This window comes from Brachyhypopomus gauderio, chromosome 11 (genome assembly GCF_052324685.1).
Source record: "Brachyhypopomus gauderio isolate BG-103 chromosome 11, BGAUD_0.2, whole genome shotgun sequence".
NCBI lineage: Eukaryota > Metazoa > Chordata > Actinopteri > Gymnotiformes > Hypopomidae > Brachyhypopomus > Brachyhypopomus gauderio.
Genome location: NC_135221.1, coordinates 24,070,396 through 24,092,591, shown reverse-complemented (window position 1 = coordinate 24,092,591; position 22,196 = coordinate 24,070,396). Strand labels below are relative to the sequence as shown.

The window sequence follows — 22,196 nt, the reverse complement described above, 5'->3', positions numbered from 1 at the left end:
TATTCTAATTTATTGAGATGCACCTGTATACAGGGCTTATTTTGTAAATCAAACGTTGCCGGAACGCAAGCGTAAATTGTTACATTGGCGGTATAATATTTTGCCGGATCGAGGCAGACAGTTCTCGGAACGCACGCTTCAAAATGAAAGAGTTCCCGGATCCTGTTCCGGCAGGAGATCTCCAATGGAGGATGGGTTCCCTTTGAGTCTTGGTTCTCCCGAGGTTTCTTCCTATTCCCCACCATCATAGGGAGTTTTTCCTCGCCACTGTCGCCTTTGGCCTGCACATTAGGGATCTGGACCCATACAATTGTAAAGCTGCTTTGTGACAACACATGTTGTAAAAAGCGCTATATGAATAAATTTGACTTGACTTGACTTGGCTGTTCCCAGGACTGGATGGAGATTTCAATATCTGGGCTGTTCCCAGGACTGGGAGGAGATCTCCGTATCTGGGCTGTTCCCAGGACTGGGTGGAGATCTCCGTATCTGGACTGTTCCCAGGACTGGGTGGAGATTTCAATATCTGGGCTGTTCCCAGGACTGGGTGGAGATCTCCGTATCTGGACTGTTCCCAGGACTGGGTGGAGATTTCAATATCTGGGCTGTTCCCAGGACTGGGTGGAGATCTCCGTATCTGGGCTGTTCCCAGGACTGGGTGGAGATTTCAATATCTGGGCTGTTCCCAGGACTGGGTGGAGATCTCCGTATCTGGGCTGTTCCCAGGACTGGGTGGAGATCTCAGGTTATGTTCTCAGGTTAGGGAACATACATTATACAGCTACTGAGCCTCTGCTGATCTCCTATGGGTCAAGACAAACAACATCAAAGACCAACTCTTCAAGAGTGAGATAAATGACCACTCAACTGGCCTGCAAACACTGGAGATGTGCTACATGTTAATTTATTAACAGAGCTACTAAAATAGCATGAAAGGGCTTGTTTTTATCACCCATTAATTATCATCCATTACTGCGGGAGTTGTCTACTGTTTAAACTGCAATAGACATAATAGTTTATAGTACATTGCTATATAAATATAAAGCGCTATTTAAATACATTTGGCTTGACTTGACATTGGAAAAACCAAAAGAATGCTTGCAGAACATTTTCTTGAATACCTTTGGACCATTATAATTAAGATTTTTTTATTTTCAGTGGCAAGGCATTTTAATAATAATGGACATTGGTATTATGACAAATCTGTTTGCACAGTTGTCGCTATGTCACGGTGAGTCGGCCGGGAGGCCACCAGAGGGCGCACACTGCACACGCCTCCTAACACCAAGCCACTACCCCGGTCCCAATCACCTGATTATTAACACCTGTCCCATAGTAGTGTGCACCCATTTATTATCCCACAGGTCTTGCAGTCCAGTGCTGCACATTCCTTGAGGACAACGTGTTGGAAGCTACTCACTTCTGATACGACATTAGAGACCTCTTACCTTTCGCTTTTGTTCTTTACTCTTTTGTTCTTGTATCTGTTTTGCGTTATGGAGAATAAAGATCATGACGTACAACCAGTGCCTCCGGCCGCCTCTATACCCCCGTCACAGCTATGACAATGACGTTAGGAAACTGAAATAAAAACACTCTCTCTGAACCCCAGGGAAGGAATGTTAAGATTTACACATCTACTTTAAAATGTTTAAAGAAAATCTTCCTGTAATCCTAGAGTTTCAGGAGCACGTTGCTCACCTGACAAAAGAGCTCTGTCCTGTTTGTCTCATTTCAAAGAAACAGGAAAGAAGTCTTTCATAAAAGATTTCAAGCTAGTAATAAGATGAGATTTTACCTTGAGGTCATACTTAGTAACTTAGTAGTTAATAGATAATTGGGGAACTCCGTTTTACTCCAGAGCTCAACCTGAGTCCAATACCAAGGATTCATTTTGTAGGTTAACATGCAGCAAATGATTTCTAATTTTAACCATAAGGGAAATAAAGTAGTTTTCATGAATAAAAATAACTTCTTGGTCTTTGTAGAGTTACTAGGAAGTAAATGGTGAGAAACCATTTGTTGTAATGAATCCATTCTGTAGGTTTTTTCCTTGTTGGGTTTGTTTGATGTTCCCTGTCTTTTGCTACTGATTTACATTATATGGCCCAGTCTTTGTCCAGAGCATTGTCTTAATGCATTTTCTTTACTCTACAGGAAAATCTGTGTATTAGTTATGTTTATTTTTGTAATCCTTAACTTATGTGTTTACTATGAAATAAGCACTAATGCACTAAGCATGTGTCTCCACATATAATGACCCTGCCACAATCTGACCTTATCCACTGATAAAATGCTTCAGCTGCCAAGTTACCCTTAGGGTCTTCACCTCCCACTTGTCCAACGTTTTTTAGAGTGGGAAGTACGTCACAAGTTGCTCTTAGTGAAAACCTGATGTGACTGGCATCCATCACCCACAGCTCTCACCAATGACCCTCCGTTCCTCCACACGTTCCTCCACGCGTTCCTCCACACGTTCCTCCACACGTTCCTCCACGCCACACGTTCCTCCACACCACACGTTCCTCCACACGTTCCTCCACGCGTTCCTCCACACATTCCTCCACACCACACGTTCCTCCACACGTTCCTCCACGCGTTCCTCCACACGTTCCTCCACACATTCCTCCACACCACACGTTCCTCCACGCGTTCCCCTGCTGCACCTCTGGCCTCGCTGCTCTGCTCTCACCATCCTCTTCTTTCTCCTGTGTGATTTGACCTTCTCAAATGTCTTCCAGGACTCACTTGACCCAACACCTGTTTTTCCCTGTTTCACATGATCCCAACAAAACAAACTTGTGGATCACCTGAGCACATTTAAAGTCCTCAGCTAAGCTTGTCAAAGGAACCACCACATTCTAAACAATATGAATATTCACATTAACAAAAACAGTAGTAAGGCATAATAGTAGTGATGTCATTTAAAAATTTGCCTTTAAAATATATATTTACAGTCTGTGTGCATGTTACAAACAGCATATTTCTACATATGCTTTATTTCTCCATATATATTTTTTTACCATTTTCAAGCTTAGGTCTTCATGATAACAGTAACATGCCATGACACACTAGACTCAATGCCAGTGGCAGACAAAAAAGCTAGAAAAGTCTAGAAAACGGAATGAGGGGTGACCATGAAGTATTGAGTGATTAGCCTTCTCTGGATGTCCTGAGACATCCCGAATCACTGACAAACGCTAGCCAGTAGATGGCACTGCAAACACTTAACTGCATCTCAGATCACTGAGACATACTGTGAAAGTCACATGTATTTAGTGTAGATAATCTAGATACTCAAGGTATGGCCATAACAGGAAATGTGCCCTGACCACCCAGTTTGGATTTTCCATTTCATCACACAGATTAACAGCGCCTCAATGACTCACAATGAATAAAGCATTCACTTATTTGTGCTGGAGGTTCCATGTGTGGAATGCATTCAAAGACATCCTCCTATCAGAGTATAAAAGAGTGAGATTTTCTACAACTGATAACAGTTTTCATCCACAAGAAAGAAAGAACAGTTGAAAGAGCAGGTGGTAAATATTTTACTGCATATTTCTAAATATTATATAACTGCTGACATAACTGAATATGTATTTAATGTCCTGCTTTAACTGTAACTTTATTCATTTTATTTTGGTCATTAGCATTTTATTTTTATTTAATTTTGAATATAAAATAAGTGACCACTAGGACCAGACACAGTTCTTCTGTGTGGTATATTCATTTGCTAGCAGCAGTTTCCTACTATTTCAGGCAGGTGTAGCCTAACAATATTTTAGGGAACAATCTGTTTCTGTCAAGTGACTTAATATTATGTATGGTGCTAGTATTTAACAGGGCTGCTAGTGTTTCACAGCACTGGAAGAAAGACGGTCCTCCACCCATTTGTGGGCAACATGTTTTTCACATTTAGTTGGTCATGAAGCACTGACCACTATGGAACTCTCTATTCCTCCATAAACAACCAAAAATACCTTTGCTTTCAATATTTGAAATAAGGTGGAGAGACAAGTCTGTTTTTTAGATGAGGATGTACCTCTTTTAGTGTGTCTCTTGAACTCTTTGACTCTTTTAGAGTGTCTCTTGAACTCTTTGACTTTTAGAGTTTAGTTTTTTGACTATTTTGCTCTCTGTCCCTCTCTCTATCTCTCTCTCTAATCAACCCCTCCTCCCACATATAATCCCAGAGGACTAAGCTTCATAAAAGCAACAATCTCCCTCATCGAGTACGAGAAGAGGACAAGAAGTGAGCAGAGAAGAGAGGACCTCAGCAACGCCACAGTTACCAGAACACCAGAGCCAGCTCCTCACATCAGCTATGAGTGGACAGAAGGCAGAACTTAAGGCCCTTTATGAGAAGCTGGGCTATCTGACCAGCCTCCCCATACTGAGCTCCGAGGAGCTACGGCAGGCTAGGGCTGCGTTTGCTGAACTGGAGAGAAAGTTTGGTAAGTGTGGCATTGTTTGGAACAACAGCACAGAGAGATCACAGAGAGATCACAGAGAGAGCACAGATAGATCACAGAGAGATCACAGAGAGAGCACAGATAGATCACAGAGAGAGCACAGAGAGATCACAGAGAGATCACAGAGAGAGCACAGATAGATCACAGAGAGATCACAGAGAGAGCACAGATAGATCACAGAGAGATCACAGAGAGATCACAGAGAGAGCACAGAGAGATCACAGAGAGATCACAGAGAGAGCACAGATAGATCACAGAGAGATCACAGAGAGATCACAGAGAGAGCACAGAGAGATCACAGAGAGAGCACAGAGAGATCACAGAGAGATCACAGAGAGAGCACAGATAGATCACAGAGAGATCACAGAGAGAGCACAGAGAGAGCACAGAGAGATCACATGCTTAAATGCTTCACAACTTTTCACCATCACCTTTAGATGCACAAGAATGTGTTAAACGTGCTGGTGAAAAATTGCTTATTTTTTACTTTTCCTTTTTGCCTTGTGTTATGAAATTATTTAATCGTATTAATGTAATGTGTGTGCTCAAACTTTTGACACAGGGGAGGACTACACCTCCTATAGCCTGCACAATGTGCATATGGAATACGACTGGGTCATGGCACTAACCAAACACCTCAAAGTTCTAGAGGTTATTACAGCCATCCTGGGCCCTGATGTCCTCCTGCTGGATTCCCGGTTCATCTGCAAATACCCAGTGTCAAAGCTTCATCTAGCTCAGACACAAAGTGACAAAATTGAGCCTGATCAGAAAATGTTCTCTGAGCCTCCATATGTCGCCTGGCATCAAGACATGAAGTAAGTGAAATGTGACTGAACAGAGAAGAACTGGATTGAACACATGATCAGACATTCAAATGCTTAATGTACTTGTTCACACAGTTGCTGTAACAATATTGATTTGTTTCATGTATTTTTTGTAAGATTCATGATGTAAATGTACACATTTTGTAGATTTGGGAACTACATGAATATACCTTATGTACATGGTCATAGGTATTGGGGATTTGATGGAGGGCCAGTTGTGTCTGTCTGGCTTGCGTTGGATGACTCTCTGGAGGAGAACGGTGCCCTGCGGGTCATTCCAGGTACAAACGTCTTCCAGATGGATTTATACAACCTTCTGCTTCCTTTTAGGTTGACAAACCCTGTATGTTCTGAAAACAAAGGATCCCTTCAGCCTATCCAAATATATGCACGGAGACACGTCTTCAGCTAATCTCACACTGTAGTCTGAGTTAAGCAGTAACTTTCATGAGTTTGCCCCCTTTTCAACAGGAACTCACTGCTCTGGCCTTATGCCACATCGGCAAGCCAAGCGTCCTGGTAACATGTTATCTGTCAATCAAGAGATTCCAGAGGAGCTGGTGCAGAAAGACAAAGCCGTGCTCTGCCCCCTGCTTGCAGGGCAGATGTCTGTAAGTTTGGCTTTATGCATGTCTGCATTGAATAAAATAGGATATAGCTATCAAGACTTTGGGGCAGTATGAACGTGTTATGTGCTAAGCAATTCTGTGCTGAGCCAGTCTGGGAATAGAGCTGACAAATACATGACACTAAACTGTCTGTAATATTAATATTGTGTAGATCCATGATGGACTTCTGGTTCATGCCAGTGATCCCAACATGTCCGACAGGAGGCGTTGTGGCTTCGTGATCCGCTACGTTCCCACGGCAGCATATCCAATTCAGGTTATAATCCCAGCACTCCTGTCAGGACAGACTGGTCACTATTTCTGGTTTTGGAAGAAAAAACTATTTGCCAATGAAACATGCCAATGTGTTCTTTGTGTTTCTGATAGGATCCTGAACGGCCTAGAAGTTTCCCAGCCATTGTTTTGGTTAGTGGAAATGACGAGTACAACCACTTCTCCATCAAAAACACTAAGTGTGAATAAATGACTCTTAATTACTGTTTAACTGAACTAGATTTATTTATCTGCAATTAATTTGTTATTGTAAATGTTTATGAAAACCTTTGATGGAGACTGATTAAAACTTTTAGTTTTAGCTTAAATTTATCTAAAGAAGTATGGATTAATCATTTATGTAAATCATATGTACTGTACTGGATGGTGCTGACAATGTGATTTATTTTTCATCTAAGTAATTAAAATAAAAATGGACATTTTTATTTTGCAATCAATATTTTACAATGGAGTAACTTTATTTACTAAGTGGTTTAAACAAGCAAAAGGTCCTAGATGGAAAACATGTGAAGCCTTAGTATAATGATCTCTTATACTCAAAATTGGTGAAATTGGTGTTTTTTTATAATTATTAATTGCAGACAGCTCAGTCAGAAATGGCCTATCTAAGTGGTACACACTTGATTTCAATACAGTATGTTCTGCTCAGTAGGCGATTGGGCAGTAGGCATACAACCTCGGACACACTACGTCCGCCATTTTACCTACGCCCAGAGCCGGCCCTGACCAATGTGGTGCCCTAGGCCAGATTTTGGTTGGTGCCCCCTGCATCATAAATCATTGGGTTGATTGTATCACTATTACAAATAAACAAATAAAAAGCAAATTACTTAAATATTACCATATAAAAAGCAATAAATATAAAGGTGTTGCACAAAAAATATTTTTAAACTATTTTACATAACATAGTGCAGAGAACAACTTTTAAATATTAATAATAAATTTAAAAACCAACAACTTTTAAATAAAAAAAACAACAACTACCACCAGTGCAAATCAGGGCAATCAGGGCCGGAGTGGGACACTTTTTCAGCCCGGGAGTTTCATGCCCAAATCCGGCCCAAAATAATTTTTCCCTCCCAATCGGCCCAAACTAGAGACTTACATGAGCCGGCCCATCGGGAATCCTCCCGAATCTCCCGATTAGCCCCTCCGGCTCTGTCAATTAACCTTCAGAGAAGACCTTGAAGGCCCTGACAGTTTGCCACTGGTATAGTGTTAATTTACCACATATTACCATTATATTACCTCTGATTTTTTGCGGCTTTTCTTCCTTCACTTTTCTCCTTTTTCTACCCTGGGTCCCAGAGGACTTCTGAGTGACAGCTAAGAGAGGGGGGCGTAGCCCTACGTGACACAAACGGAATTTGAACATTTGAAACCAACTCAATAAAGGCAGAGCTTAAAGTAGGAGTATATTAATATTACCAGGGCTCTCAAGTCTCACGCATTGAGCGTGTGACACACGCATTTGACCGTCTTCACACGCTCACACGCCACACCTCCGATTTCACACGGCGAGAAAAAAAATCTAGTTTATTTACCTCCGATCCATATCTACCCCCCCCCCCCCCCCGCTCAACAATTGCCGTTCGCCACATACCCCCCCCCCCCCCCCGCTCAACAACTAACGTTCGCCACCCCCCCCCCCCCCCCCCCCCCCCAACAACTCTCACACTCTGGCATGAATCCAAAACTTGAGAGCCCTGATATTACTCTGGTGGGCTTGTCAAAATTGCACTTCAGTAAATCCATAAAGTTCACAAGCTAGCTATGATAGTGAGTGAGCTGAGGCAGGAGACCGGAGAGAGAGGAGCGTTCAATTCTTTCAGTTCATTTTGTTGAGCAATCATAGCACTTAGCGCTAAACAGTTAGATGTAGACAAACACAACGTGATGAGTCAAACAACTGATGAGAAACAAGGAAAAGAGGCGCACTTAAATACACACTTAAATACACACTTAAATACACAGACAACAACAAGTGACAAGTGTAACACACAACATTAACAAGACAAGGAACAGATGATATGAACAACACAGACACACACACACACATTACAAAAACACACGGAAGTATAGACATAGAAGCACGACTACACCCGAAGTGAGGAGTCAGGGGCTTTACCGTGATACTAGCAGGATGCTGTATTTTGAGAAAGTACATGGACTAGGCAGGTTTTAAAGGAACTGCTTGTATGTACAGCCATGCCAGTGACAAATATCTCTGCCATCTGCTAACCTTTTTTTTTTAAACATAATGTCTTCAGATGTGTTCTCTCATTAAATTATATCTGACTCCATGACACTAAGTGGGATTATGACTCTCAAAGCACCTCAGGCTAACTGACTGAATCATGTTGTAGTCACTGCAAAACACAGGTGATTTTTCAGGCTTGTATAAGGGTGAATATACACATGCACCCATGTATACTGTCAGCTCCAGTTTTGTGAAGTATGACTATGAGTAAGATCTTCCTCACATCAGCTGTGGACAAACAGTGTACTAATGTAAAGATGATTGGCTCTTTCTTGTTGGCTACTTGTCTTTGTTGGTTAGTGATTCAGTGATGCCTGAATACCCAGAAAGATACACAATGCATTTCTTATGTCCGGGACATTGCTGTGGGTTTTCCATGTGTAGGTGCTCTTTGTCTCAGCCTGATGGAGTAAGAGTGAGAGGTTCTTGCTGTCTCTAGGGCTGTCAACTGATCTGGAAACAGAACTGCACCTTTTCAACATGACACATCGGTGTTCTCTAGTTACTTTTATTTGAAGACAGTATACATACATGAATCATGATATCTTCATGATTGTTTCTGAATATTGTTCCAAGTCTGTGAAATCATAAGGGCCAGAGAGGGCTCTTTCTGTCCAAGCTCTGACCTATTTCAGAACTGGTTTGGCATGTTTAACTAGTGATCAGTACACTGCTTATGTTCTGGGTATTCAAGACGTAGTGTGTCCAAGATGCATACATACACACAGACACACACAAACGTTTACACAGACATACACACACACTAATGTATACACAGACAGACACAGACACACTAATGTATTCACAGACAGACACAGACACACACAAACGTATACACAGATATAGACACAGACACACCCGAACATAGACACTGACATAAACACAGACACACATGAACGTATACACAGACATAAACACAGACACACATGAACATATACACTGACATAAGGACAGACACACACGAACATATACACTGACAAACACAGACACATGAACATATACACTGACAGACAGACACACATGAACATATACACTAACATAGACAGACACACATGAACATATACACAAACACAGACAAACGTGAACATATACACTGACATAAAGACAGATGCACATGAACATATACACTGACAAAGACAGACATAAACACACACACTGACAGACAGACATATACACTAACATAGACAGACATATATGAACATATACACTGACAAACACACACACATGAACATATACACAGACCAACACAGACACACATGAACATATACACTGACAAACACAGACACACATGAACATATACACTGACATAAAGACAGATACACATGAACATATACACTGACAAAGACAGACACACATTAACGTATACACTGACAGACACAGACATAAACACATACACTGATATAGACAGACACACATGAACATATACACTGACAGACAGACACACATGAACATATACACTAATAAAGACAGACACACATGAACATATACACTGACAAAGACAGACACACATTAACGTATACACTGACAGACACAGACATAAACACATACACTGATATAGACAGACACACGAACATTTACACTGACAAAGACAGACACACATGAACATATACACTGACAGACAGACACACATGAACATATACACTGACAAAGACAGACACACATGAACATATACACTGACATAAAGACAGACACACATGAACATATACACTGACATAAAGAGAGACACACATGAACGTATACACTGACATAAAGACAGACAGACAAGTACGTAGACACTGACATAAAGACAGACACACATGAACGTATACACTGACATAAAGACAGACACACATGAACACATAAAATGACATCAAGACAGACACACAAACACATACACTGATAAAGACAGATAACCCCGAGGAAGGAGAATCAGGGGCAGCCAACATGATAACTTTACATTACACATTTCACTCTGAATCAGTTCTTATTAGCACATCAGTGAATGTTGGGTGAAATCGAAGATGGTGAATTCAACAAACTCAAATTGAACCAAATTCAAATAAATGTATGATCTTGTTGCTCACTCTTCATCCAGTCATTAGGTTAGACATCTCTGGATGAAACACACAATTCGCTAATAGGGATTTGTTTGCTGTAAAAATGATCATTGTGCGATAGTATCAGATGTCAGAACTGATGATGTCATTATGACTCTAAAAACTGTGTAATGTGTGAACTGTGTGGTAGTGTGTTCTCATAGGTCTAGCTGCCTCTGTTGTAGTTACAGCTGGTGTGCTGAATACCATTTTCAAAACTGAACCTGCTCTACTTTCTGCTCTACGCCACTCACTGACGCCTTCAGTATTTGTATGTGGTTTCGTCCTTCTTTGTCCATGTATGTATTTCCATGGGTGTTGTTGGTGTGTGTGTGTGTGTGTGTGTGCGGGGGGGCTGGTGGATGGATGTAACTCATCTCATCACGGTTATGTGTCGCACTTGTTTCTTGTTTATTAGAGTATTTAATGTGAGTAATGATTTAATGTCAAAGTTGTGCCTTTCACTCGTATTTGTTGCTCAACTCTCTGTTGTGCTGGTGTATACTTTCATTGGTGAAAAGCACTTCCTCACCCCTTGTTACATTTACATGATATCAGTAAATCATTTAGTGATTCAGTGCTTCAATGACATTAAAAAGACAATGACATTAAATTGCAATATAATTTAATAATAATATGCCATAACACAAAAAATATTTTCACAAAAGCATCTAATTAGTCCATAATAATTATTAAAGGCAGTTATTATTGCCTGGTCACTGCCTAGTGAGTAAAAATAATAGCAAATAAATAGCATCCTCACAATAAAAAAAATTACACTGATGACACAGCAAAGGAATTTTGAGAAATTATGCCTGAATGATCAGTGCAAAATGTATAAATCAGGCCATTTTAAGAACTTCAGTTACCATGACCCCCAGTCCATCAAATACCTCATGCAGTGGTGCATTGCACATAAAGGCACTAGTAGTCACAAGTTTATTCTTCTTGTCCACATGGACCTCTCCAACATTTTTATTCACATGTTTGCAGCCCAGTTCCACCATTGACTTGGCTACGCTGGCATATGGCCACCTAGATGATGGGGAGAGTGAAGAGTGGATTTAACATACAATCATTTGATTTTACAATGTATGTGTTGTTTATGTCATACTCACTTCTCACACTCGGAGTCATGGCCCACGGTGAGCTCACAGCCAGGGATGGTCTTGGCTGCCAGCACTGGTGAGATGCAGCACATGCCCATGGGCTTGCCCGCCTTGTGGAAACTCTGGATGACCTGCTCAACCAGGGGCTTCACTGAATACTCCTTTCCCTTGGTGGCCCAGTCACTGAGGTTCTTGGCAGCTCCAAACCCTCCTGGATGGAGCAGTAAACTTTATTAGATTTGAAGACACCAGTACATCACAGAGTAGTTCTGAACTTCACGAGTCAGGAATTTTCCAGTGAATGACCTTCATGGTGTAAGGTTTATTTCCAAAAATAAAAGTACTGCAGCAATTTATGAATATGAACATACAATTGAAATACTTGGGTATTATATTTCATTACAGTATGACATTTAATGGAAGATGATTTACAGTGTACTTGGACTCCAGACTGTTGAACTGACCTGGAATGATGAGGACATCGTGGTCTTTGGAGTCCAGTTTGGCCAGGTCGGTGACCTCTCCTCGAGCAATGCGGGCACTTTCCTGCATCACATTGCGCTTGTCCGTCACAGGTTTTCCCTCGCAGTGGTTCACCACATGCATCATCTCAGCATTGGGGGCAAACATGTGAACCTGCAGTTGAAAAGCATTAGTGAATCCCTTATGATGCCTCAGAATTACATTTATTTATTTAGACTTATTTGAGTTTGAGATGTCACAGGTGTCAACATCAAAGTTGCATGAACATGTCCAAAATATTGATATATGATGCATGTGTGTATGTTTCCACACACATGGACAAACATCTATATATGCAAATAAGTTATTTCCTGTCTTACCTTAGCACCAGCCCGGCTAAGATGTACCAGTATAGCAGAAGCTTCATGGATCTCTGTCCCATCATAGACTCCACAGCCAGCAAGGATCACTGCTACACGCTTTGCCATTGTACCCAAGAAATACAGCTCAGTGATCTGATATAGACAAAAACAAACAAAAAAAATGTCTACAGTTGCACAGCACTGCTAAACTAGCATAACAAAATGTGTTGGACTTTGTTTAATGTTCACCTAAGGAAACCAAGGAGATGAGATACAAAACGAAGGTAAACGACATGACACAGCATCTCTGCCATATTAAAAATTCAAGCAGCACTTGCGGTCTCTATGGACCTTTTTCCAGGTAACATGTTGCCACCTCGGTTTCCAGGCAGTTAATGTAAACAAGAACAGCAGAGAGTAGGTGTGGAGACAGGCAACAATAACAACCACAGATTACAAAAATGCCATTTACAGAATGCATATTTACTCTGGAAACGCATTGCCTGAGATGAACATTACTGATGTAATGTTCCTAAGCTTACCTAACACAAGCTGATGTAATGTTCCTAACCTACCTAACATAATCTGATGTCATACTTGCAAACAGAATAAAGCATTTCTGTAACCCAAGCCTCGGTTCTGTATAATTTATTTTCAGTTAGCGGGAATATATTACTCACCTTAAATAAAGTAATAAAATAAAATAAAGTAAGTCTGATGCAGAACACTCTAGCCTTCAAAGTGTCTGTACAACCGAGTAGCAGACTGGTTGCTCCTTTATATGTGCTTAAGTTATGTACCTCCCACAACGGTAAGTTAACCAAGACCAAATGGACCGCTTCCAGGAAGAAGGAAGACCAGTAACTGCCTCCCTTTATTCAGGAAAAAAAAATGCTGAGTAATGCCTGCTATCTTTTTAAATATTTATATCAATATCACTGGTGTTATATTAAACCCTAGAGAAAAAAAAAGAATTACTCTAGTCAATTATTAAGTCCTAGTTATATAGTAGGCTATAAGAGTTTCTTAGCAATTTTAAAATTTGATAGAGCAAATTCTTATATGCGTATTTAAGAATACAATATCCTATACATGTTTATATGTTATTCTTTCATTTATATTTATTTTGTTGCATTTGTAGTGGTGTGGCAGAAACCAGGAAGCAACTCCGACTATGCCACCCCCGGGGGTACAAGCTCCCGAGGGAAAATGAATTTGTGAGCACAAACCCCTCAAATTAATCCCAATTACCAGGGTTCCCACTCAATCAAGGTCTTGCAATCGACAGGGTTAGAGTAGAAATGTTTATTAACTATCAAAAGTATTCAATTATATATTTTTCTCCCAATCTATTAAAATGGTTGCACCCAAAGACACTCACACCTTCTCAACTTGACAGACTTTACCTTTACCGACTTGGAATCGGACTTGAGCTTTAAGACTTGAAATCCTTATTTTAACATAATAAATAAGTAATATAGAATCACATAACTGGATCATTTTGTATAAAATGGTGCCTTAAAATGTGAACTGCTCAGCTCAGTTTATCCGGAACCAATCGGGGGGGGGGGGGGGGGGGGGGCTGTAGCAGCATTGAATTTGTGCAGAGAGGACAAGCAAAATGCTCCCATAAATGATCCTGTTCAATTATAAAGATTATGCTGTTGTGAATAAAAGAAGAACTGTGACATGCAAGACGTGGAGTCAGGATAATAGATGGAGATGCAACCACTTCAAACTTTGTTCGACATTTGAGGCTGTACAAACAAACAGCACAAACAGTCTCTGCTATGTATATTTAACATAATGCTTTTACAAGGGTCCACATGAGCAACTTGACTTGTGTCAGCGGTCCGCACAAACGATAATTCAAAAGCGGGGGGGACGGCAGACGGATGGACGAAAGTCACTGAGGCGGGGGGGGGGGGGGGGGTGGGGGGGGGTGGGGGGGGGATTGGGTGACGACGACAATTGTGACTACATCTCACTCAAGCGAACCGAAACACTCAAATGCCTAACGGTAGTTAGTCTGACTAACTTAATATACTACTAATCAACTGCATCAATTGTGTTAAATATTGAAATGACATCTGGTGACTTGACTCGAGACTCACTTGTATTGACTTGAGACTTGTTACTTGCAACTTAGTGACTTGTTCACATGTCTGCACTACACTACCATAATGGTGAACTCACGGACGCCAATGCCCACCACCACTGGCTGTGGCCTCCCTACTGTTCACCCCTGCTCCTGCCAAAAGAAATATAGTTATTGGCCCTGTACAATACCCCCAAAGAATGGCTGAGCACACCAGGCCAGCAGCAAGACAATCCCCCAAAATACAGTGATCGCACACACGAGAAGTTGTACACTCTACTCAAATATTACATCCCAGAGGGCACAGCAGATATCACATCCCCAAGAAGGGCACCACAAACGCCCAACCACCCCCCAGGAGGAATCAAAATGAAACACAAAATAACTAACCAACTCAACACAAACAAGGAAATAAACAAACCAAAAACCAAAACAATAAATTCAAGAACAAGGAATTAATACCCACTTACACTTACACAACCTCACACGGACACACACACACACACACACACACACACACTGATTCTAATTAACGCCCACGCGCTGCCGTATGCAAGTACGGCTCTCGGCCTCGCGCACGGTAGTACCGCCGTTGGCAGAACCAGCACAACGTGAGAGAGCACTATAATAAAACACCATAACAGAACACAGCAGAACAGAACACAGCAGGACAGAACACACCATAACAGAACACAGCAGGACAAAACAACACAGCAGGACAGAACACAGCAGGACAGAACACAGCAGGACAGAACACAGCAGAACAGAACACACCATAACAGAACACAGCAGGACAGAACACAGCAGGACAGAACACAGCAGAACAGAACACAGCAGGACAGAACACAGCAGAACAGAACACAGCAGGACAGAACACAGCAGGACAGAACACAGCAGAACAGAACACAGCAGGACAGAACACAGCAGGACAGAACACAGCAGAACAGAACACAGCAGGACAGAACACAGCAGGACAGAACACAGCAGGACAGAACACAGCAGAACAGAACACAGCAGGACAGAACACAGCAGGACAGAACACAGCAGGACAGAACACAGCAGAACAGAACACAGCAGGACAGAACACAGCAGGACAGCAGCCGGAGCAGATCTCAACACGGCGAAACTGATTGTAGGCTCAGTGAAGAGGATGAAGCACCCGGCAGCCTACAAACAAACAAACAAACAAACAGGACCAAATTAGCTAAACCCATTAATAATGATTACTACTCGTGGTAGCAGCCATATTAAAACACTACTTACCCAAAGTCCAGTATTACTATATACGCCAAGCCCGAGTACTAGTCTCTGAGGCAACAGTCCCGAATGTGGATCCTGCATGAGAGGAGGAAACATTAGCCACGACGCACTAATGTAACGCTGAGCGAATACGTGACCGAGTAATCACATACCGACCCGCGGGGTTTCAACGACGCACCGTGACTACGGCACGCGTGGAGGTGCCAAACATCACTACACATTCTTTTTTTGCATTTAGATTATTATTTTTTTAATTATTTTTAGCACTTCTCCCCCATAGTCTACTTTGTAGGGGAAAGAGTAGGCTGCCTTGTTTCGGTTTGTTGTGCATGTTTTAGATACCCTTGAGCAGTGGAGGACACCGGGAGTGAAATGTGAGGAAACGTTATAGCTTCAGAATAACTTCCTCAAAGGGTTTACCGAAAGACCTCAAACGCGTGTGACGCAATAACGCCGCTATAAAGCGCAGTATGATCGTGGATGTGCAGTAGAGACTATGGCAGAGGAACGCTCTGATCCGGGATCCTTGCATTTATCGGTTGGCATTTTGGGTATCTCTGGGGGTAGGTTGCACTTCTTTGCTTGTGTGTTTTTGATCACTCTTAATTACAGCCATTTGCAAATGTTAAACATTGTGAGTTTCGTTTAGCTAAATACATTTCCCATCACACAAACTACCAAAATTACCTTTACGTTGTTAGATAACTAAATAGATTGTTTTGATGTGGTGATCTTTGCGTAACATCAAATTATTGTATTTAAATAATGTCAGCAATTACTGCGTTTTAAATGTACATCACAAAATTACCTATTAAACAAATCAATTAGGTTTCATTGGACTAAAACATTCACGCCAATATATGTTGTTCTTTATTAGTAACAGCTTTTAATTTGTCTTAGACTAAAAGAAAAATATCGGTGTTAAAATGTTGCATTACGGTTTTAAACTATTTCCAAATTGCCTAGTGAATAAAAAGTGAACAACATGTAAAAAATTTCTTTTTGCTTTCGATAAAGGCTCTTTATTGCTTCTGGTCAGCAACTATGCCAGCTCTTCTAAAAAACCCCTGATTCCTAACACCGCTCTGGGGATAGAACTTCTCATCATCGCGTCCCTTTTGGCTTATGCAGGTAAGTGTAAACTAAATGATTAAAAAATGTAAGGTGGGCTCTGTAGATTTAAAAGTGATTTTCTGGTCATGCCATAGCTCTCAGTACATTTTTTAAATGTAAAGTTTGAATAATAATAATAATAATAATAATAATAATAATAATAATAATAATACATTTTGAATTATTCATTAACTACTCATGCAATTTAATTCTAAATAGAGTTTCTACTCATTTCTGTCTTAGGAGTGCGTCGGAGTCTGTCCCACACCTCTGTCTTTACCAGTCTGTGTCTGACTGTGTCTGCTCTGTGGTCTGGGTCAGGGCTGGTTCACATACTTGCAGGGGAAGGTATAATCAGTGTAGGAAATGAGCTGAGCTATGCTATGGTGCCAGGACTTGCTGGATTTGCTTTGGTATTGCTAATCATTTGTATTGTGGCTGTGCTACAGCGAGAGATTGTTCTCTCCTTCATCGCCCTTGCCATAAGTTTGGCGTGTGCCCATCAGATTGCTGGCCTAGCTAACTTAAACTTTGGTCAGTCAGCAGCGGCTGCCTGTTACCTCTTTGTCTGCTTTGTAACGGCATACTTTGGAAGTGGCCGTCTGTTATTCTGCATTAGCCGGGGGAAGATCCAACCACCAGGAACAGGGCTGCTTAATAAGACGAAGCCATTCCAGGGCCAAGAGGGTAACGATGTTGCATCAGTGGGCTTGGCGATGAATCTGTTGTCGGCCAGCGTGCTGTCTTGCCCTCTGCTTGGTGTGGTCCCTCGACTTTCCTTGGGCCATGTTCCATGGCTGTGGACAGCTGGTGTTTTCCAGCTGGGTGTGTGTATTCTCTCCTACCGTGCCATGGATTCCCTGGCTGCCACCTTCTATGGGTTCACAGCTATACTGAAGTTTTCTGAAGGGTACTGTGCACTAGTGACAGACCTAAGAAACCAAGAGCCCTTTTCCCCTGTTCCATTACCCACAGTTTTCTCAGTGCTCTTTTTCGTTCTAGCTTTGTTTAGCTGCCATAGAAGTCTGGTCGATGGCTTCTACCAGCTGTTTTTTGTAGCCTACTGTATAGCCATCGCAGCCCAACCGAGAGGCTTTTTCCAGGGAGGCACACAAGGTGTGCAGGCAGCTATTTTTGTGGCATCTGCCCTTGTGCTCCTGGTAACTCTCTATAATAAGGGCTCCTATAAGAAGATACCCACAGGTGAAGGTCTAATCAAAACTCTTCTGAGCCATAGCAGCATGTTGAAGCTACGAACGCAGGACAAAGATGTGCATGCCCCATATTTAGGTTACGCCAAGTATGCTGATGCTGGGGTTCTAGGGTATGGCTGCAGTGTTCTGGCTGCATTCTCTATCACAGCCAGTACAGCAAATCAGGACCCTTTGGCTGTCGTGATTTTGCCATGGGCTGTAGCTGCAGGTGGTTTGCTACAGCTGTTGTGTGGGTCTGTGGCTTTTGCCCGAGGCAAGACCCTTGAAAGCACAGCCTTTATCCTCTATGGCTTCATGTGGACAGTGTGGGGTCTGACACGGTTTGGTGGCCTCTATGGTGATTTTCGTGGTTTCCACTTGGCAGTGGGAATCATTAGTTTCATGCTTTTCAATGTTCTAGTGACAGTAGGAGCTTTGTTCCTCAATAAGGCCTGGTTTATCTACGCCCTTACCTTCCAGCTCATTCTGATTAGCTTTTTGCTTGACGCAGTGGCAGCACTGCCCTATGGTTATGACATTGGGGTGACCATCATCTTCGGTTTGATCAGCTTCTACTTTTTCTTGGCCAACTTATTCAACTGCACCTTCCAGACTCCACAACTGCCACTCGGTGAACCTTTAATCAAGCTGAGCGGATTTGGTGGGGACAGGGACCACTGTCCTCATCTTCCTGCAAGGAAAGCCACATCTGTGCAGCAAATTGCAGGTCGGTTGTCTTTGAAGCTGGATTTTACCTTAACGTTCGTAATAGCTGATAGGGCAGATATATACGGTATGTCTTTATATGTTTCCAGAGATCCTGAAGAATGGAGGCATATGCGGAATGCCCACTGACACAGTTTATGTGCTTGTGGCAGCTTGCAATCGACCAGAGGCTGTTCAGAAAGCTTATAAGTAAGGCATATACAAATGTTGCATGTTCATTTATGGCAGTGAATCGTTGCATTATTTGCTTAGCTTTTTCCCTAACTAGGGGCAAAATCCAAGCTTGTCTTTGTGCTCTGCTTCACTTCTAACATTTTGGATGTGTCCCCAGGGTAAAGAAACAGGCTCAAGAGCGCCCCATGTCTTTATGGATCTCTTCTATTAAGCAGCTGGAGCCGGTGCGGTACCAGATCAATCCGATGCTCTGGGACTTCATGGAGGCAGCCTGGCCCTCTTCAATAAGCCTGGTCATTCCTAGAGGTGTGAGACTTTTCACCCATGCTAATGCAATACTGTTAACAATACAGTTAAAGAAAGCAGCCCTGGCTGGAATTGTTTGACATTATTTGACACAATCTTGTGGTGCTGCCTAGCCCCATGGATGGAGTTTTTTGGTTTGGGTGACTCATCAAAATATATTGGCACACCACAAAGCATTGCAATCAGAAATCCAGACTGCACTGTGGCAACGCACCTTATAAGCTTGGTATGTTGTTACATTTGTGTTTACATTTTTTAGTATATTAACTATATTTCACTCAATAAAAAGTCATTTACTGGATTAAACGTTTTCTTATTTTTCATCTGTGTTAGGTGGGTCCTATTGCAGTAACATCTGCAAACCCAACAGGTGAAGCAGACACAACTCATCATAACCAGGTGTATGCTAAGCTAGGTGACAAGGTAAATTATTCTTCTGAAATAATCAACTATTGATTGAATTATTTATTTATATATTTATTTATTTATTTGTCTGTTTATTCATTTGTATTTTTTTTTGTTATTGTAGGTCAATGGGGTGCTGTGTGATGGACCTTCACCAGAGAATATTGCCTCCACTGTAGTAGATTGTACTAAGATTGAGAGTGGCCAGATCGGCTTTTTCAGGGTTGGCCTTATTCCAAAGTCTAAGGTACAGTCCATTCCAGAGCAGAAAGTCTTAGTATTTATTGCTTTGCCTGTTTTGCCAATTAATTGACTTTATAACAACCCTTATGATCTCAAGGTCCTTCAGATCTTTGAGGAGATTCAGAGGAGACATCAACATGGACAATTGAATAATGGTTTTGAGACAGACATCACAGATCCTGTGAAAGACAACATGGATTCCCAAGCAAGATCCAGAGATTCTGATACAGATTCAGGTTTAAGCCAGCAAACTCCTGCAGTGTCACTGAGTTCACTGGACCTCATCAGTGAGGACGATGAGGATGAAGCCCTGTAAAATATATATATATATATATATATATATATATATATATATATATATATATATATATATATATATATATATATATATATATATATATATATATATATATGGTACACAATTTTCATATATGTCTTTGGGGGAAAGGCATTGCACACAATGGGATTAATCGGACCAGTTAAAAATGTGCCATATTTTGTCAATTGTGATTTTTTTACACCCAAATCAAAATTTGTCCTCCGCTTTTAACCCATCTGTGCAGTCAGAACACACACACACACACTAGTGATTACTAGGGGGCTGTGGATCACACGTGCCCAGAGTGGTGGGCAGCCCTAGCCCGGCGCCCGGGGAGCAGTTGGGGTTAGGTGCCTTGATCAAGGGCACCTCAGTCATGGCCTTAGCTCTGGGAATCGAACCCATGACCATCCGGTCACAAGACCAGTTCCCTACCACCAGGTCATGACTGACCCTTGTACATCCCCACTACCCACTCATCTTTGTACCACCCCAGTGGCCCCCTTAAAAAGTTACCAAACACATTCTAGTATTATGAAACATAGTTTCCCAATAAGAACATATTTTTTTTAACATTATGAAATTCTCAGAAATAGAAGGTAATATTAATTAATAAGTAATTAATATATTTATCAGGAAATTCATTTATTGCCTGTCTGCTGGATATTTGTATCTGTTTGTATATTGTATATTGTAAATTATTTATTTCTATCTTTCAAATAAAGTTCATTGTTGTCCAACAAAATTCATAGCTCATCACGTTTTGTATCATGAATGCCTAGCTAATTAAATGTATGTTGACTTGAGATTGCAAGTACGCAGCTCGTCATGTTTTGTGTTATATGTGTCTGTTGAGCTAGGACCATTTTGTAATGTTTAGGTTGATGCAAGCCTGTTGATGCTTGACTCTCGCCTTAGTTTGTCTTGTCATGTGTGTTTATGTTGACTCCGTGTGTGTTTTGTGACCCTTGTACATCCCCACTACCCACTCATCTTTGTATCACCCCAGTGGCCCCCTTAAAAGGTTTGAGGGAGGATAGGGTGCCTGTTCCCGGGGCAGGGATTCCTTGGAGACGAGAGGTAGGTCTGGGAAGAGGGTAACCACTCCCTGGGCAGGTAACCTACGCACATAGACTCAGCCTGAAGGCAGCCTCAGTCCTGTGACCAACCGGGGCGTGGTTGTCATCCGTTGATGGCCCAGTCGGTTTGGGACTCCGCCCCGGGGAGACATGGCGCATGTGTGCATGTTTCCAGCACCAGTACCACAGTGGACGCGTCCTGCAATGTCCCCGCCCTCCCTCCCTTTGTGTTTGTGTGCTGCTGCTGGCTGTGGGTACGTGTCGGTTTGCAGGGGGGGGGAATGCACTCTATAACCTGAGAGCAGTGCTGTCATTGGAAGCTTGATGATAGACAGAACAGGTCATAAAGAGAATGTGAGGGCACATTATACTGGATACATATAGCTAATGCCAATATTTGTGTGTTTACATTTTAAGTAACTGGAAGTTTGTAAACAATAAACAAATATGTTGGCTCTCGATGGCACAAGGACTCTCTAAGCCCTTGAAGTTGAGATACCCCAGTCGACACCTGGTCAGGAATTCACTCAAACCAGCACCAATCACATTTCACAACCACTTCTCATTTACAGTCTCCAGTTTATTAATCCTTGCTTTCACCATGTAACATACTAATCAGGCAGACAAGGATCCAAGTGCGGATAATAGCCGCTTTTATTGAAACAACGTTCACAGAGCTATCAAACAAGTGAGTTACCCCGTTCAAGGTGTGTTGTGCAGGAGTGTTGTAATCGTAGTCAGGACAGTCCAGGGTCGGTGAGACAGAAGCCAGGAGGTACAGTGGGACTAGGCAGGGGACGAGGTCTAG

The 22,196-nt window shown here is 41.8% G+C and overlaps 4 protein-coding genes across 8 annotated transcripts; 2 read left to right on the top strand and 2 right to left on the bottom strand.

The window, feature by feature from the left end:
* Positions 1–3,433: 3,433 nt before the first annotated feature.
* Positions 3,434–6,641, top strand: LOC143527700 (L-threonyl-[L-threonyl-carrier protein] 4-chlorinase). Of its 2 annotated transcripts, none has more exons than XM_077022986.1 (7): positions 3,434–3,542; positions 4,197–4,457; positions 5,038–5,293; positions 5,492–5,583; positions 5,774–5,913; positions 6,083–6,187; positions 6,298–6,641. In XM_077022986.1, exons 2-7 carry the CDS (start codon positions 4,328–4,330, stop codon positions 6,391–6,393), a joined length of 819 nt encoding a protein of 272 aa, XP_076879101.1. In that variant the 5' UTR covers positions 3,434–3,542; positions 4,197–4,327; the 3' UTR covers positions 6,394–6,641. The 2 variants fall into 2 exon arrangements, with proteins under 2 accessions (XP_076879101.1, XP_076879100.1); XM_077022985.1 differs by having other exon boundaries at positions 3,437–3,539.
* A 4,506-nt stretch (positions 6,642–11,147) lies between these two features.
* Positions 11,148–13,335, bottom strand: LOC143527540 (glutamine amidotransferase-like class 1 domain-containing protein 3, mitochondrial). The gene is made up of 5 exons (XM_077022823.1): positions 13,153–13,335; positions 12,491–12,625; positions 12,113–12,284; positions 11,658–11,859; positions 11,148–11,574 (listed from the first exon to the last, which is right to left on the bottom strand). The coding sequence occupies exons 2-5, from the start codon at positions 12,596–12,598 to the stop codon at positions 11,382–11,384; spliced, it is 675 nt and encodes a 224-aa protein (XP_076878938.1). The 5' UTR covers positions 12,599–12,625; positions 13,153–13,335; the 3' UTR covers positions 11,148–11,381.
* A 1,088-nt stretch (positions 13,336–14,423) lies between these two features.
* Positions 14,424–16,233, bottom strand: LOC143527539 (uncharacterized). 4 transcript variants are annotated; one of them, XR_013134160.1, is made up of 3 exons: positions 16,173–16,233; positions 15,834–15,905; positions 14,424–15,737 (listed from the first exon to the last, which is right to left on the bottom strand). XR_013134160.1 is itself a non-coding variant. In XM_077022822.1 (3 exons), exons 1-3 carry the CDS (start codon positions 16,039–16,041, stop codon positions 15,096–15,098), a joined length of 747 nt encoding a protein of 248 aa, XP_076878937.1. In that variant the 5' UTR covers positions 16,042–16,189; the 3' UTR covers positions 14,424–15,095. The 4 variants fall into 4 exon arrangements, 1 of the variants encoding a protein (XP_076878937.1); XR_013134159.1 differs by lacking the exon at positions 16,173–16,233 and adding an exon at positions 15,987–16,124; XR_013134158.1 differs by lacking the exon at positions 16,173–16,233 and adding an exon at positions 15,983–16,120.
* A 25-nt stretch (positions 16,234–16,258) lies between these two features.
* Positions 16,259–20,329, top strand: LOC143527538 (uncharacterized). Its single transcript, XM_077022821.1, has 9 exons — positions 16,259–16,393; positions 16,848–16,961; positions 17,187–18,863; positions 18,952–19,051; positions 19,194–19,342; positions 19,456–19,568; positions 19,676–19,765; positions 19,872–19,994; positions 20,088–20,329. The coding sequence occupies exons 1-9, from the start codon at positions 16,327–16,329 to the stop codon at positions 20,304–20,306; spliced, it is 2,652 nt and encodes an 883-aa protein (XP_076878936.1). The 5' UTR covers positions 16,259–16,326; the 3' UTR covers positions 20,307–20,329.
* Positions 20,330–22,196: the final 1,867 nt, after the last annotated feature.